The sequence below is a fragment of the Pinus tabuliformis genome, chromosome 1_2, assembly GCF_031772625.1.
Source record: "Pinus tabuliformis cultivar Carrire ecotype Pingquan chromosome 1_2, CPIR1, whole genome shotgun sequence".
NCBI classification, from domain to species: domain Eukaryota; kingdom Viridiplantae; phylum Streptophyta; class Pinopsida; order Pinales; family Pinaceae; genus Pinus; species Pinus tabuliformis.
Genome location: NC_142298.1, coordinates 1,236,966,519 through 1,236,983,175, shown reverse-complemented (window position 1 = coordinate 1,236,983,175; position 16,657 = coordinate 1,236,966,519). Strand labels below are relative to the sequence as shown.

The window sequence follows — 16,657 nt, the reverse complement described above, 5'->3', positions numbered from 1 at the left end:
TCTTTATTAGAAAATGTTAAATACTTATTCAAAAGACAAAAAAACAATATTCACAATGTTGGAATTAATTTATCATGAATTTTATTGAATTAAAAAGAAAAAATCTCATACCATTAATTGATTTTTTATATATACATAATTTCCTTCCTTTAATAATTATAATAAGTTTCTAAGTATGTAAGGGTAAAGCGCTAAGAGAAAGATCAGATAGTTGCACGTTATTCTCAACACAAAAATAATCGCTATATCAAAGCATACATTCGTTTGGTGAAACAAAATTCCATTTTTCCCATTAAAAAACAGAACAGTGTGAACCAAATAAAACCATTCCGATTGAAATATAACCGCTGTCTATGAAATTTAATATATATCTATAATAAGCACGTTATTTTATTCTCATTAAGGATAGCCAAACTAAAACTGAAAAAGACATAATATCGAAATGACTAGGCAAATTTCATTAAAATTTTTTATAGGGATTATAATAAAATAAAATCAGAATGAATCCTTCCAAGTTAGAAAAATAAAAAACAATGTTCAGGCATTAAAATGTGTAAGTGAAATTACACATTTTCATCTCAGCCGTACCAAAATTAAACATTGGGCACAATTATCAAATTGCTTTATTAGCAGAAAATTTTTGAATCGCAGTCGTACAAACTTGGACCAATAATGCCTAAACAATACCCAATTAAGATTCACCACAACTAATTGCTTTTCGTCGACATTTTTCCTACAAATGAACTATGGTCGCCAGGTAAGCACCGGAATTGAACTTGTGACCAGCACGGCATAAATCAGATTGCTTACCATTCGACGCAGTAGCCTACTTTCACACTGTAAAAACAACATTACAATGAACACATTATAAATTTATTTATTCCTCCATACATTCCAAGGTGGTCTTCACAAAGGAATTGCAGAGAAAATGAGCCCCATTAAGAACAGGCCGATGGCAGTCGGGGCAAAAGTGCCTGCAGAAGAGGCTCCGGCAGGACTCGAACCGGTGTTGGTGGGTTTCGTTTTGTCGCCGGAACTGGTCGAACCGGTCGAAGGGGCCTTCGGAGCCGTAGGCGAACTAATCGGAGGAACGGGAACGCCCGCAGCTGTTAATAACAGGAAAAATTATTAGTTAAAAAATTAGAGGAATTCACTGTCAGAAAATTCATAATTTTCTTCGATGGGTGAAAAAAGGGAGAAAAATTCTGGACCTTTGCAGGCGCTGATGGGCGGCGTGGTGACTTTGCAGGCGGCGGGCATAGCCATTGCGAGCGTCTGATTAATGTTAACGCCGGCAGTATTGCCGCCGGAAAAGAGCTGGCAGAGACACACCGGGTTCGTTTTGACGACATTAGAGAGGCCGCTGCAGCAGCTCTGAGAAGGCTCCTGGGCGCTCCCGGTCACGTAGTTGAGGCACGGCGCTAAAGTAACGAGAGCGCTGGAGCAGCTTGACGGCGTCTGTGCGACGACGTCCGTTACCACCGCGAGCGCTAGAACCAGCAGTAGCAGAGGCAGGGACATTGCGGCAATTGACGGCATTTTGTTTCCTGTCGTTCCTGCAGTTGACGTGAATCCAGCAGTGGTAAATTAACAGCGCTGCGTGGGACACTAACAGGCGATCTGGGAATTGTGATGAGCGAGTAAGGGTATTTGAAGGCGGGGGCGGTTGACAAATTCAGAAAAGGGGAACACGAAATGGTTACTGATGGCCAAACCTCCTTTTCTTTATATTTATTTCCGTCAAAAATGTTTGTTACTCTGCATTTGCTTCCAGCGATGTTAGTTAGGCGGAGTAGGCCGTTATTTGTTTATCGGTTTTGGTGATCTGCCAGTTTTAATAATAATAATAAGAGAGACAAATATGGTAGGAATTCTTATTTCCTGGTAGATGCATTTTATGTTTAATTATTTGACATCGTTAGGTTGGGTGTAAAGTAGTAGATCTTTCTTTTTCGTATTACGTATATCAGTTATTAGCTGGCGCCACTTTCCTATATCGGTCAAATTAGTTGTCGCTTAGAATTAAGATCCTTGCTATATTTAAAAAAATTATAACAAAAAATCAAATGAATATGAAATTTTTTTGATCTCAAAAGCTTTTTTGAAAGTGTGAAGAAATCAAAGGACGTGGTGTGAAGAAACCCAATAACCCACTTGTTTGTATGGAAAAGCTTTGGCAAGAAAGAAAACATGGGGATAACATGGCTGAGTTTGCTTGCAAGAAAACGCGGTGATAACTCATCTCAAGTGACAACTCATCTCCATGAGTTGCAGGCTTCCAAAGATTTTCATCATTCTTCATAAAGATTAAGTACATGGTCAGATTATAAGGCATTGAATGTTTTTATTTTTATTTTTTATTTTTTATTTTTTTATATAAATTTTAAAATATAAAATTAGCATAATAATTTTATTATTATTATTATTTTTATTTAAAATTATTTTTAAGTGTATGAATAAATTTAATATTTTGAAAATTCAAATTTAAATTAAATCGATAATTTTAATATAAAAAATTTAAAAATAATTAAATTACAATCAAAATTATTTTTAAAATTAAAAAAAAAAAATTAATCAAATTATAATAAGTTGGATAACAGAATTTGATTATTCAATAAATTCCAAAACAGTTTTTTAACATTTCAAAAAAAATATAACAGTTGATATTTCTCTTTTTATTAAATTTTATCGTTAAAATAAACTAAAAACCAACTTTTACGAATTGGGATAGGTTCCAAAGGACTTGTTCACATTTCCTCTGAAAGATTTAATCAAGTTTGTTCATTCACGATAAGTTACAAAATCACCCATTCATATTTCTTTATATGAATTTAATATATAGTTGAATTATGAGATGGTTGATTTTTTTCCTATATTAAATTTAGTTACTTAAAATATAATATATGGTTGAATTATGAGAAATTAGTTCATTTTCTTCCCTATATTAAATTTGGTTATTCTGGAAAAATGTTATATATATAAATTAATTTAATACATAGTCAAATAAAAATTGAATGACTTTTTTTGGTTTCAAAATTATTTTCCATATATTTTGATATAATAATATCAAAATTTAATACATAACTAAATTATATATAAAATGAATTATTCTTTCTTTGTCAAATTTAATAATTCAAATTAAATCTCAAAACTATTTTTCCATCTTTTTTAAATAAGTTAGGTATATTTTTGAATAACAATGATTTTTTTATATTTTTTCCTTATTAAATTTAATGGAAATAAATAGATTTCAAGATCATTTTAATAAATAAATGAATTATGAAAATTTAATGATATTTTTTAATCAAATATAATTATTTAAAATGGAATTTAAAATTACTTTTTATTTTATCAAAATAAATTTAACATTAATTTAATTAAAATAGTAATTAAATGACATTTCTGCCTTTATTACATGAATAGGCATGTATATTTTGGAATTGAAAAAGATTTTTTTGATTAAAGAGTAAAAATATTTTCAATCGTGGTATTCTTTTTTAATCTCCACCATAAAACACAAAGCAATAGTTATATATTGAAAGTTTAATAATTTAAAATAACATAGTTTCATCTTTCCTAACAATATTTAATATTTAATTTTGATTTAATAAAAAGAGATTTTTAATTATAAAAAAATGAATTATCTTTTTCTCTGTCAAACTTATGAACAACTCCAAAACCATATTACAATCATAGACTTCCTAAGCTAGCTTTAAATTCCAGCCAAAATCACCTAAGGCTTAACCGAGGATGGCATAAGGACACAAGGGCCTAGTTAAACTATTGGGAGATCAATGAGAATGATGCTTTGCAAAACATAAATAACATTAAAGATATTGTTACTTCTAAGTTCAAAGAAAAATTGTGGTGTGAGAAAGATTTAGCGTCTAAAAGAAAATTAAGTTATTATAAGAAGGTCATCAACCCCACCCTTGAAGATCAAAAGTATCTCTCTATTCTAACTAGCTCAAAAAAGAAAATTAATATAGCAAAGATTAGAACGAATTCTCATGAGCTCCATAGTGAGACTGGCCGCTGGGTAGTTCCTAAAACGCCATGGAGTAGTTCCTAAAACGCCATGGATGGAAAGGATCTGCCATATTTGTGAGAATAAGAGCATCGAGGATGAAAACCACTTCCTCTTAGAGTGCCCTGCATACAACCACATTAGATCTCAATTTCACAACCTTTGTTACAATATTGACCTTTCTAGTCTTTTACAATGCCAAAATTATAGTGAACTCGGGAGGCTTCTCTCCAAGCTTTTTGAGCATCGGAATAACATCTTAAATCAAAATAAATAATTTGTCTTTTTAGGTCCGATAGATCATTATTTGGTCTCAGTGGACGTTAACAACCATCATCATCATTATCTAATTTCATAAATAATCTTCTCTTTATTAATTAACATTAAATTAAAATATTTTAATGTAATAATTTAAATAAATAATCTTCTTCTCATTATTTAGCTAAATTATTTATTTTAAATTTAAAAAATAATTAACATTAAATTAAATTAAATTATTTTAATTTAATAATTTAAATAAAATATTAAATAATCTTCTTCTCATTATTTAATTAAATTATTTAAAATTATTTTTTAGGGTTAACTAATCTTTATTTATTTATTAAATAAATTATTCAAAATAAACTGTACAATTACTTCCTCGCTTTTAGTTGATTTTTACTTTTTCAAATTAAATATATCTATTTCGCTTTTCGTTGATTTTTACCTTTTCAAATTCATTGATATTTAGATATCTATTTATTAAAGAGTTTAACCATTTGAAATAGGTTTTAAATTTTCATATATTGATTTTAAGAAGATTTAAAAGTCAAAATTTCTCATTTTTATCGAATTCAAACAATTTACTCATCTCCCTCATTACATTTACTTTTCTCTTTATTAAATTTAATTTCCGTTTTATTTGTCAAAGATTAACAAATATTCCAAACTATGAAATATTGAAGTTAAACGAAGTGGTTGAGAAAAATGAAGGCAATGTGAGTTATTATTCCCTACCTCCCTCACTCATTATATTTTGTTAATTTCAATTTTGCAAGATAGTCAAAATTGGATAAAATTTAAATATTAATTAGTTTTTTTTAATAATTTTTTTTTTTTTTTATAAAATTTTAAAGAGGAGTAAGAGTGAGAAGGGTGATATTTTCCCCAAGAACATGAATATATTATATTTTTTTGGGATTTAGTCACAACAAATATAATAAGAAGGGTTAAAAATCTTGGGGATTCGATGATTGTAATAAGGACGATCTCCAAGGTATCTTCAAGCTGATATTCTTCATTCCCATCTAAGGTAATGAGAATATAATTCCCGTTAGAAAATTTTGATGAAGTCTCCTTTTTCCACATTCTTCAACAACTCAATAAGAAGCCAACAAAATGACTAATTGTGGAGTTGTCCCTAATCCCACAATCCTTGTGATAAATATTGAACAAGGGATTTTTTATCTCGTGCCTTAGCATAATGATTGTTTTCATATGTAAAAAATAAGACATTAACACCAATTGCCTCTTGAATAGTTGGTCTACATTAGTTCGATATTGCATGAACATTTGAATTGATATGTAACCATGATTTATCCACCTAGAGGTTGTCATGTAAGTGTGTCTTCACGTTGCAATCCAGAGTACCTCATGCTCCCTTCCCTGCGTGTCAAGCCCGAGGCGCGCCCAAGGGGATGGACAATTGGACATAATCAAATTTTGGTATTAATGGAGTTCATCAGGGTTCATTAATTTTACAAAGATGATTATATTCCCACATTTCATCATTCTTAAATTTGCAAGGAGGCATGTTGGTCCTGTGCATCGAAAAGCCCAAGCTTGCACTAGTTTCGATCTCTGGAGATGTGGTTTTAATGGATCCATCAGTGCCTTGCCTTAGGGGAGGTGATGAAGATTGGTTATTTATGTAGTGAACTCTTGGTTTATGGTCATATCACTCTCTCCTTCTCTGGCATAATTTGCAGCATATAACAATGAGAGTTGATAAGGGGCATGTTTCAGAGCTTGAGTTGGCCCATTGGAAAAAATTTGTGGAGAATTTATTTATGCTCTTGATGGGAAGGGTTGAGCTCATTTCCAGAAGACTGGAGTTCATTGAAAGTAAGAGGGAGGCGAGAGCTAATATGGCTAAGAAGAGATTTAAATGGCTACAAGCAAGAATTAAGAGGAAGTTTGCAAGCGTAGAAGTTGATCTACTATCAGACATGGTGGAGGCTACTCGTAATGAGATATTTGTAAGCATTCATGAGTTCAAGTTTGATAAGACGGAATTTGATGTAGAAGCACAAAAGGAGCAGATTGGTGGTGCTTCATCAACTGTTGGAACAATTCGTAGGAACAAGATCCTTCAATTTGGAAATGATGAGGTTGAGCCTTCCAAGCCTATTTAGTTTTGCTTTTTGCTAATGTATTTCAAGTATGATAAGTTGTTGGGAGAATTTTGTAGAGTGTACATGGAAATTATTAATGTATAATTTTAGTTTGGAGGGCCTAAAGAGGAAAAAAACTCTTTTTTGGATTTATTAGAACTATGAAGTTGGCGAGATCACATATACATGTTTTAAAGATGTATGTGTAAATGGTTCAGACCATGAAAACCAAATTATCTAATATAAATCCATCCTTTCTATTTAAAAAATATTATTAAATAATTAAATTTTTGTATTGATTAATTAAATATGATTTGTGTTGGAAATAATACTAAGAGGGGGGGTGAATCAATAGTATCAAATCAATAACCTTTTCATTTCCATAATCAAATTTATATACACTACTTCAATGAAGGGAACTCACGTGTGCACGCAACTGTTCTTAAGGCAACCAACGTATATCTAGTGAACTTATGATTCAGTTAATTCATCATATGTTGATCTTTAATTAGTGCATCAGTACTTTATTAAACATTTAACAGTGACCATGTGCAGTAATAACATAATAAACCATCACACATAATAAACACACATGGACACCAAGATTTAAGGTGGAAACACAATGTGGGTGAAAACCACCTGCTATTGTCATCTCTGTCTTATTTTAATAACAAGAAAATATGTTTACAATCTTGTACTGGTGTAGACTCATACCAGTACGCAGGCACCCACTTGCAGAAGGCTACGACCTTCTCTCGTTCTCCAGCTTCTTCTGGAAGAGAGCTACAACCCCCTAGTTCTTGTACTAGCCAATATATCTACTAGTACGTAGGCTTCGACCTACAGAAGGCTACAACCTTCACTCATTCTGAAGCTACTACTGGAAGGGATCTCCAACCCCCAGGCTCTTGTACTGGCTGATATGTTTACCAATACGTAGGCGCCGGCCTACAGAAGGCTACAACCTTCCATCTTCCTCCAGGGACCATGTTTCATGAATTTTCAGACTGGATACTCCTGGAACACAACACCACAATCTGAAGGCTTCGTTTCATCAACTTTTCATACTGGACCCATCAACAACATTGAAGCTCAAAATCATAACTGCAATACAACCATCAAATACATCTGCATCAACCAATCACTGAAACTCAATCATCACTCTCTAAATCAACCACAACTGAATCAATCAATTACTGAAAACCTCTAAACCTCTACCACAACTGAATCAAACAACCATTGAACCTCTAACACAGCTAAATCAACCATTCATTCAAACTTAATCAAATTCAACCAATCAACTGGAATAGACAGATCACTATATCCAGTACACAGATATGAACCCAGAACACTACATCAACAACCAGAACAAACTGTAACCTAAAAAAGGCATGTATCATAATGTATACGCTCCTTTAATGAAGAAAACATGCATGTATACTCTACTTCCTTTTGCCCAACCTGCGTATAACTCTAAAGATACTTAATCATAAAACCTCTGAACCACAAACTGTACCAATCAGTGGCATTCTAAAGATCTACTGTCATATTACAAAGTTCTAAACAGATAGCAACAAGGATCACCCTTCTTTCTCAATCAATTAATCAATGAGACACAAAATCTTTATGCATTCAGTTTTACTTTCAGATCTAAGAAGACTTCATTGAAAGACAACAGTAAAACAATAACACTAATCTATTAGACCAGTCATCCTTGAACATCCAGCTTTTCTTTTGCATATGCTACTTGGAAGAGCCGAACCAGTGTGTATACACACCTTCACCAAAGCGAACTAGCATATAGATCTGCAAATACTTACTTATAACTTAATTGCAATTTCCAACTTCAGACATACCCAGATCATAACATTTACAGAATAAAACATGTGTCAGTATTCAAATCTAGACTATCCATGATCAAACCACATAATGATAATTCATTTCAGGCCTTATGATCTTGATCCATCATCCATCATCACCACATAGGTACAACCTTAGTTCAAATCAAGAAAAGCATAAAAAACCCATAACCTTCATATTTGATCTAACACTTCATAAGATATTCAATACTTGCACACCTTGGCCTAATGATCTTCTCCTCCTTATATAATTTTAGGCCTTTCTCAATACCTTGGACCAAAACCACTTAGGACCAATAACTTGGACCAAATACCTAGGGTCAATACCTCAGACCAAATACCTTGGATCAATACCTTGGACCAAAATACCTTGGACTAAATACCTCGGACCAAACCTTGGTTTTCCAACATGTACGTGCTTTTCCTCCTGTGAAAGTGTGTGTATATGTATACACTCCTTTTGTTCTGTTAACCTGCATGTATATGCTCTTTTTGTACAGTGAACCCACATATACAACTTAACATACCTGAAAATGTCCTTTTTCTTCAACTTCTTGATTCTGATATATAGTCCTTTGTTCCTCCATCCTATTTTTTTGTACCATGACTTTGTTACCTCTGAATAGACCTGTTATAATGAGATTTGCCATTGTACATTACTTTTGAACTGATTCCTTTGAACTGCCCTACATTTTTTCACATCTGTAAACACAACTACCATGTGTTCTTTCACTTCTAATATCTCTCCTGTAGATTCATCTAGTTACGTAGATTCATCTAGTTACCATATACAAGTGAGTTGTTCTCCTACTAGTGGGTTGCCATCAAGTACAACACATGTATCATAATGCTAACAATCTCCCCCTTTGGACTTGATGCCAACCATGTTGGTGTTAATTAATGCAAGTTGTAGGAATTGTTAGAGATAACAAGCAACACCAAAATACTTTCCCCCTTTGACATCAAGGGCAAAGGGTGGACCAAGATACTCTCCCTGTTTGATATGAAGGGTAAAGGGGTGACCAAAATGAAGGCTTTCATATCTGAACAACTGATTATGAACATTGATCATGCTCCCCCTAGGCACATGCTAAATTTTCTGATTAAACTCCCCCTTTGTCCATGCTGAGATGCACTATACCGTCCACGCTCCCCCTGAGCACATGCAGAATCTGCTAAACAATATTTTCCAAAGGAATAACATGACCCTATAACTCAAGTATGTGAGTATGACCTTCCTATCACTAATGACTCATCATCTATGATCATAACATCATCATCAAGAGCTGCATGATCTTTCCACAAGAACCTTCAATATATCAACCATGTATCATCACTAGGGAACATCCAACATCTAATAAGTATCAACCATGATAATCAACATATGTGATTATCAAACCTGTCATCATAAAGTAAGAAGTCATCATCATTATGTGACTAAGTAAGCCATGTCTTTGAATATCCATGTCTTCAAATAGTTATGTCTTCATGATACCTACAATAACACCATTCTCTTGGCCAACCAATGATATTTGTCAATATGCAACTTAAGTAATCATCCATGTATCCAACATAATGTGTATCCATCAACTATGTATCTAGAAAACCATGAGCTCATGGTCATTTGTTAAGCTTTCTTGATACCATCAACAACAACAATCCTCAACCATGTGAGAGCCAAGAACTATAGGAATCCTACATCATAACTGCACCATATGAACTTTATGCATCTTTGAAGGCATGATGACACCAACATCAAATAATGAAGTTGTGTACTCAAGCTTTGTCCTTCTCCTTGTCCTTATGAAGATCACCATGTAAGAAACATATATGTATTGTATGTATCATCAAAAAGTCATCCACAATCATCCATAAATCTGATTTGAATAACAACTATGTAACCCCAAGCAATACAAATATCATCTGAGATTTCATCATGGGAAACTCATACCCGTAACTTAGCATGATGTATCATTTAAACACTTTAGCCACATAAGCATCATCACCATTGATAAGAATCATTAGGTACCAAATATTTCTAAACATAATGCCAACAATGCATTATTAGAAGCATAGCATATTCTCCCCTTGAACCTGTGCCACCTATTCACTGTCAGATCTGATCATTGCATATATCAGTAAGAAATATCAAGGCATCATCATGAATAGGATATACATCAAGTCATCAACAACTTATGAGGATCAAAAGCACTTCTAAATAACATCCACATACTATAGTCATCAATCATCAAGACAGAAAAGATAATTGATAATTGTCTGAATCATTTTTCTGAGTCTTCCCCACTACTTCTTCATCAAACCAACATATAAGCAATTGTGAAATTTCTAACTCACGTATATACGCATCTTGTCTTCATGATAACTGTGTATGAGAATTAGGACACTGAAATTTCATACTTTCAGTTCCTTCTGAGTCTGTTCTATCTATATACTGAGCTATGCCACATCTTTCTGTTTGTAATTCCTTCTTCTTCCATACCTTGGAGTGTGATGATGTTTGTTCCTTTTGGTATGTTGGTCAAAATTTGCTCCTGCATTCTTTTGCTATATGCCCAAACTTGTTACAAGCATAACATCTTATATGTTTCATATTCCTTCTAAAGCAGTCAGTGGCTTTGTAACCAAACATATTGCAAGAAAAACAATATCACTTAAAGTACTTGGAAGCTAATGATCTTTCTGTGTGATGGTTATTAGCTTGAACCATTCTACTTCTACATCTTGCTGCAACATGTCCAAAATTATGACACACAAAAAATTCAACATTATTCATCAAAGGAAAGAGCTAATTATCACTTCCATAGTTAGGAGTAAATGATTTTCTTTGAAGTCTTTCTCTCCTTGGTTTTTGATGGGGTTGACCTATTATCTCCATGTTGAACATTTCAGATTTTGCATTAGCATTCCCTACCTCATCTTGTGAACTAGATTCACCTTCAAGAGTTTCATGAAAACCAAGACCAATTTTGATGGTAGGATACCTTTGACTACTAAGAATATTATCCATAATCTTAGTACTATCTTGAAATCGTAACAGTTTATCCTTTTCTTCTAATTTACCTTTTAAGATATTTACCTCAACCTCATATTTCTCTTCCTTTTTTAGATATTGCTTCTTCAAGATTTCTTCAACCTTTCTTCCTTCTTCCACTTGTTGCCTTAATTTGAGAATCTCATTTTCTTGTTCTTCATCTGCTTGAGGTAGTTCTTCATTCTGCTTATTTGATTTTTCAAGATCTTCTTTTAGAGAGAGGATCTTAGCTTCAAGACTTTCATAGTAACTGGATCTATCTTTAAGTCTCTTGATTTTTTTTTTATTTTTTTTACAGTGGAATCGGCAACAGGGGCAGCCTCGCGACTCGCGTTACACGGGGTCGATTTTGACCGCTACCTATATAACCACTGGGAGCATGCGCCCGCCCCTCTCCATAGCTCCGGGTTAGTCCGGGGGATTTGAACTCGTGACCTTCAGTGCGGAGCCGCCTTTCTAACGACTTCACCGCGATGTGATTACCAACTTGCCTACCCCCGTGGGGCTTAAGTCTCTTGATTGTTATACTCTTTTCACTAACTTCATTTCTTAATGATGTCACTTCATCTTCCGACTTTTGACATTGATCTTCCTTTTCCTTGTACTTCTTCTTTATTTTGTTTCCTTCCTCCAATTGGGCTTTAACCTGGTAATTTTTCCTTTGTAGGCACATTTCCTTTTATCAATTAGAAATTTTTGATCTCTAATTGTGTCTGTGAGCCTTTTAAATTCTGCCTCTATTTGATTTCTTTCTCTTTCACCCATAAGAGAAAATGCAGTTGTTTCACTGTCACTTTCAGTATCTTTAATTGAATAGAGAAATGTATCACCATAGGACAAAAAATTCATACCTGATAATTCTTTTGCTTGTTCATCTTCATTCTGAGGTGATTCTGAATCTGAAGAGTTGCTTCCACATAATCCCTAATTGTCTCTCCCATTGTCACAGTTCCTTTGAGATGCCTTCTTATTTTGAGTTGATTTCTTCTTTAGCTTCTTTCCCATTGTTTCTACGGATCTCCTTCAAGTGATCAAGCTTCTGCCAAAGGAGCTACTCTGATACCAATTGTTGGAAATAATACTGAGAGGGGGGGGTGGGGTGAATCAGTATTACCAAATCAATAAATTTTTCATTTCCATAATTAGATTTATATATGCTACTTTAGTGAAGGGAACTCATGTGTGCACGCAACTATTCTTAAGGTAACCAGTGTATATCTAGTGAGCTTATGATTCAGTTAATTCATCATATGTTGATCTTTAATTAGTGTTGTAAGTGTCAGTCTTTGCAGCCTTCCTCCAGTGATCAACCATGCTCTTACAAAGTGATTTTAAGGTGTCAAGGTCAAATTTTGTCATTTCAATGACTCTTCAAGCAAAATTTCGTCACTAGGCATTAGGTCTAGGGTTTGATTTTACCCTTGTCAAAGTTGTCGAAGTGACGTTCCATGTCACCATTCACTGAGTGTACCATCATTCAAACGGTTTTCATCATCATTTCAAGTTCCACTGGGTCATTTTACACCTTGTTCATGCTTCAGTTGCGCTAGGCAAGGTTCATTTCCCTCTCCTAGGGTTTTGAAGCTAATTTCTCTTGGATGGTAAAATCATCGGAAAAACTTATATCCTGATGTTCATACACCTTCCCCTATCCATAATGTACCTTCTTAAACACTTCCCATCACTAAAATCCCCCAAATCCCTCATTTTCGCACAAACCCTAGTTTCTTGTTACAACTTGGCAATTTTCTAGGCTAGGCCTGTGTTTTGCCTTTTTGGACCCTTTCCCCTAACTAAATTTCTAAGATTCCACTTTCCCCTACTTTCTAACAGCCCTCCCCACTTTCAAAAATTTTCTCAAGAATTTAGAAGCCCCCTACCCCCTTCATTTCGCTTCATTTTGGCAAATCCCTTGTCCCACACATCGGGATAGGTTTCACGCAAATGATGTTTCTGAGCAATAAAAGATGAATTTTGGAAACCTGAGAGAGGGTTTTATCCAAAACATGCCAAGGAAGAAAAACCTCCTTCACATTTTACACAGGTGTCATGGTTTTGGAGAAATGTCAAAAATACAATCGCCTCGGGAGAATTTATGCGCCTCTGAAGTGACCTTGGAAAATCAAGTTTCTCCTAGCTTGGTTAGCAAAATTACTTTATTGATGAGTAAAATGATAACTAGACAGAAATATATTTCCAATGAGCTATCATGAGCTCAATTTGGAGTTGAGGAAGGGATTCAAAAGTTGACTGTAACAACACTCTGCCTTTAGGCAGCCTCATTTGGCACATTTTGACCAGTCTTGGGAAATTTGATTTTTGACAGGGAAAATGAACTTCAAATTAAACAGTTCCAGTTGGGTTGGAAAGTAGACTTTAAGGCCTTTCCATCAAGCTATCTTGTTCCCAATTTGGACACCGGGAAGGCCTCCAAAAGTCTCCTGTAAAAACTGCTACACACAGGCTATATGCGACGCGCCTCAAGCCTAGTGCGCCATGCCACTTCCCAGTGCGCGACGCTAAAAATATAGAACTCCAAATGAGGAATGGTTTGAATTTTTGGATTCAGCATGTAAAATCATGACTACTGGTGCTCGGACAAGAAATTTGGATCATTTTTGGGGCATTTTGGGTCACATGACAAATTTTTGGGCAAAATACCAGGTTTTTCTCCCAGTGGCGCGGCGCTAAAAATCTAGGGCTCGAAATGAGGAATGGTTTGTATTTTTGGATTCAGCATGGAAAATCACGACTACTGGGGCCTGGACAAGAAATTTGGGCAAGATCTGAGTCTCCAGGAGGTCAAAAACACCAAAAAAATGGCCTCTCTGCCCCTTTTTTGACACACAGGAAGCAGTCTTGGGAGAATGAAGTTTTGGAGGGGCAAATGAGAACCAAATTTAGAAATTCTAGTTGGGTTAGAAAGTAGATAGGACAGGCTTTCCAACAAGCCCACTTGGGAACATTTACACCTGAAAGTGCCCCAAAACAGGCCCCAAAGTAGCGCGATGCACAGAGAAAATGGCGCGGCGCACAGAGGAAAAATTGCCAAATTTGCTTCCGTTTCACGAATTTTCGATTCGCAACTTCTCCAAGTGGGCCGCTCATCTACACTTCGGTTTTTTGGCACCAAAGGTGGAATTTAAAGTATTTTTTCCCTATATTGGCTTCTATCCAAGTGACGAAGGAAGGCAAATAGTCACCCAAGCCATTTGTCATGTTTGTAACGCTCCACCTCTAGTTGATGGTTAGCTCTTCGTCTCCATTTTGTAATGATTCGAGTAACTCCCCAACCCTTGGGCATTCTATCTCTTCATGGCACATTCTATATATTGTATGCAAGCTATTTGCAAAGGGTTGGTTGGCTTGTAACTTCTGGGAGACTGTGGGAAAGAAACTTTGTTTTCTTCACTGTGTATTTTTAACAGAGAATTAATGAAAGGCAGCGGCTCTGTTTCATTAGATTCTTGTGGTTGTGGGTGTAGCAAATGTGTCTCTTATGTCTTCATATGTATTATGTTATGTTTTATAATTCAATTCATGTTCATTTCCAGTGAAATTTTCTGAGTGAGATTAGGTAGAATTCAATTTTATTGCTCTGCTTATGGGAAAATTTCATGTTCAGTGTTATTCTTCTGTTGAAAATGATTCATGTCACTATGCCCTTTTCACTTTCTTCACCAATCTATTCATGCCGCAGTACCTCAAACTAAATTATTACATTTTCCGCCTACCTTGCCTCATGGAATAATCTGTGCCTTTGTATTAAATTCTCTGTTCTTTGCTGACCGTTAGTCCCATACCATCCCAGAAGCTCGGGCATTCATGAAAATTGTTTCCCGAATCCCTATTCACTTACTAGCCTAAGTTCAATATTTCACTGTAAGTCATCTTAGACCTTTTTTGCTTATATATTCACTGAGCGTGACTCGAAGAGAGCCCTCTCCTATTCTGGTAGGGCTAGCTACCAGACTGAGCATGGTTTGTGGGTACCCTAATTTTTGCCTTCCTTCAGCCTAAGGCAGATTTAGGTGCTAACATAGTGGCGACTCCACTGGGGACGAAAATGGTTTACTTGTAGATTGTCTTGCCCCAGTACATATCTCAAGTTCAGATCTGATGTTTGATGGTGGACAACGATCAGACAAAAGGCAACATTTAAAGTATTTTTTCCCCAGATTGGCTTCTATCCAAGTGGCGAAGGAAGGCAAACGGTCACCGAAACCATTTGTCATGTTTGTAACGCTGCACCTGTAGCTGATGGTTGGCTCTTCATCTCCATTTTGTAATGATTCGAGTAACTCCCCAACCCTTAGGCATTCTATCTCTTCATGGCACATTCTATATATTGTATGCTAGCTATTTGCAAAGGGTTGGTTAGTTTGTAACTTCTGGGAGACTATGGGAAAGAAACTCTGTTTCTTCATTGTGTATTTTTGAAGAGAATTAATGAAAGGCAGCGGCTCTGTTTCATGAGATTCTTGTGGTTGTGAGTGTAGCAAATGTGTCTCTTATGTTCTCATATGTATTTCATTATGTTTCATAATTCAATTTCATGTTCATTTCCAGTGATATTTTCTGAGTGAGATTAGGTAGAATTCAATTTTATTGTTCTGCCTGTGGGAAAATTTCATGTTCAGTGTTCTTCTTTTGTTGAAAAGGATTCATGTTCCTATGCCCTTTTCACACTCCTCAGCAATCTCTCCGTTCCGCGTTATTCCAAACTAAATTGCTACACTTTCCGCCTGCCTTGCCTCACGAAGTAATCTGTGCCTTTGTATTAAATTCTCTATTCTTTGCTGACCGTTGGTCCCATACCATCCCAGAAGCTCGGTCATTCATAAAAATTGTTTCTTGTATCCATATTCACTTACTAGCCTAAGATCAATATTTCATTGTAAGTCATCTCAGACCGTTTTTTGCTTATCTATTCACTGAGCGTGACTCGGAGAGAGCCCTCTCCTGTTCTGGTAGGGCTAGCTACCAGACTGAGCATGGTTTGTGGTTACCCTGAATTTTGCCTTCCTTCAGCCTAGGGCAGATTTAGGTGCTAACAAGTGCATCAGTACTTTATTAAACATTAAATAGTAACCATGTGCAGTAATAAAAAAATAAACCGTCACACATAGGCAACATACATGAACACCAAGATTTAAGTTGGAAACCCAATGTGGGTGAAAAGCACCTGCTGCTATCATCTTTGTCTTCTTTTAATAATAATTTTTTTTTTTTACAATCTTATACTAGTGCAGATTCATACTAGTACTTAGACAACCACCTATAGAAGGCTACAACCTTCTCTCGTTCTCCAGCTTCTTCTAGAAGGGAGTTACAACTCCCTAGTTCT

General features: G+C 35.1%; 1 protein-coding gene across 1 annotated transcript; it reads right to left on the bottom strand.

Annotated features, from left to right (window-relative positions):
• Nucleotides 1-593: 593 nt before the first annotated feature.
• On the bottom strand, nucleotides 594-1,667 carry LOC149210709 (non-specific lipid transfer protein GPI-anchored 5-like). Its single transcript, XM_089394476.1, has 2 exons — nucleotides 1,212-1,667; nucleotides 594-1,106 (listed from the first exon to the last, which is right to left on the bottom strand). Exons 1-2 carry the CDS (start codon nucleotides 1,537-1,539, stop codon nucleotides 907-909), a joined length of 528 nt encoding a protein of 175 aa, XP_089250602.1. The 5' UTR covers nucleotides 1,540-1,667; the 3' UTR covers nucleotides 594-906.
• Between the last annotated feature and the right edge of the window lie 14,990 nt (nucleotides 1,668-16,657).

Excerpts from the sequence above, each read along its gene's own strand:
- LOC149210709 (XM_089394476.1), bottom strand. The coding sequence starts at position 1,539 with ATGCCGTCAATTGCCGCAATGTCCCTGCCTCTGCTACTGCTGGTTCTA. Across the intron at positions 1,107-1,211 it reads GCCCATCAGCGCCTGCAAAG|CTGCGGGCGTTCCCGTTCCT; the intron begins GTCCAGAATTTT and ends TGTTATTAACAG.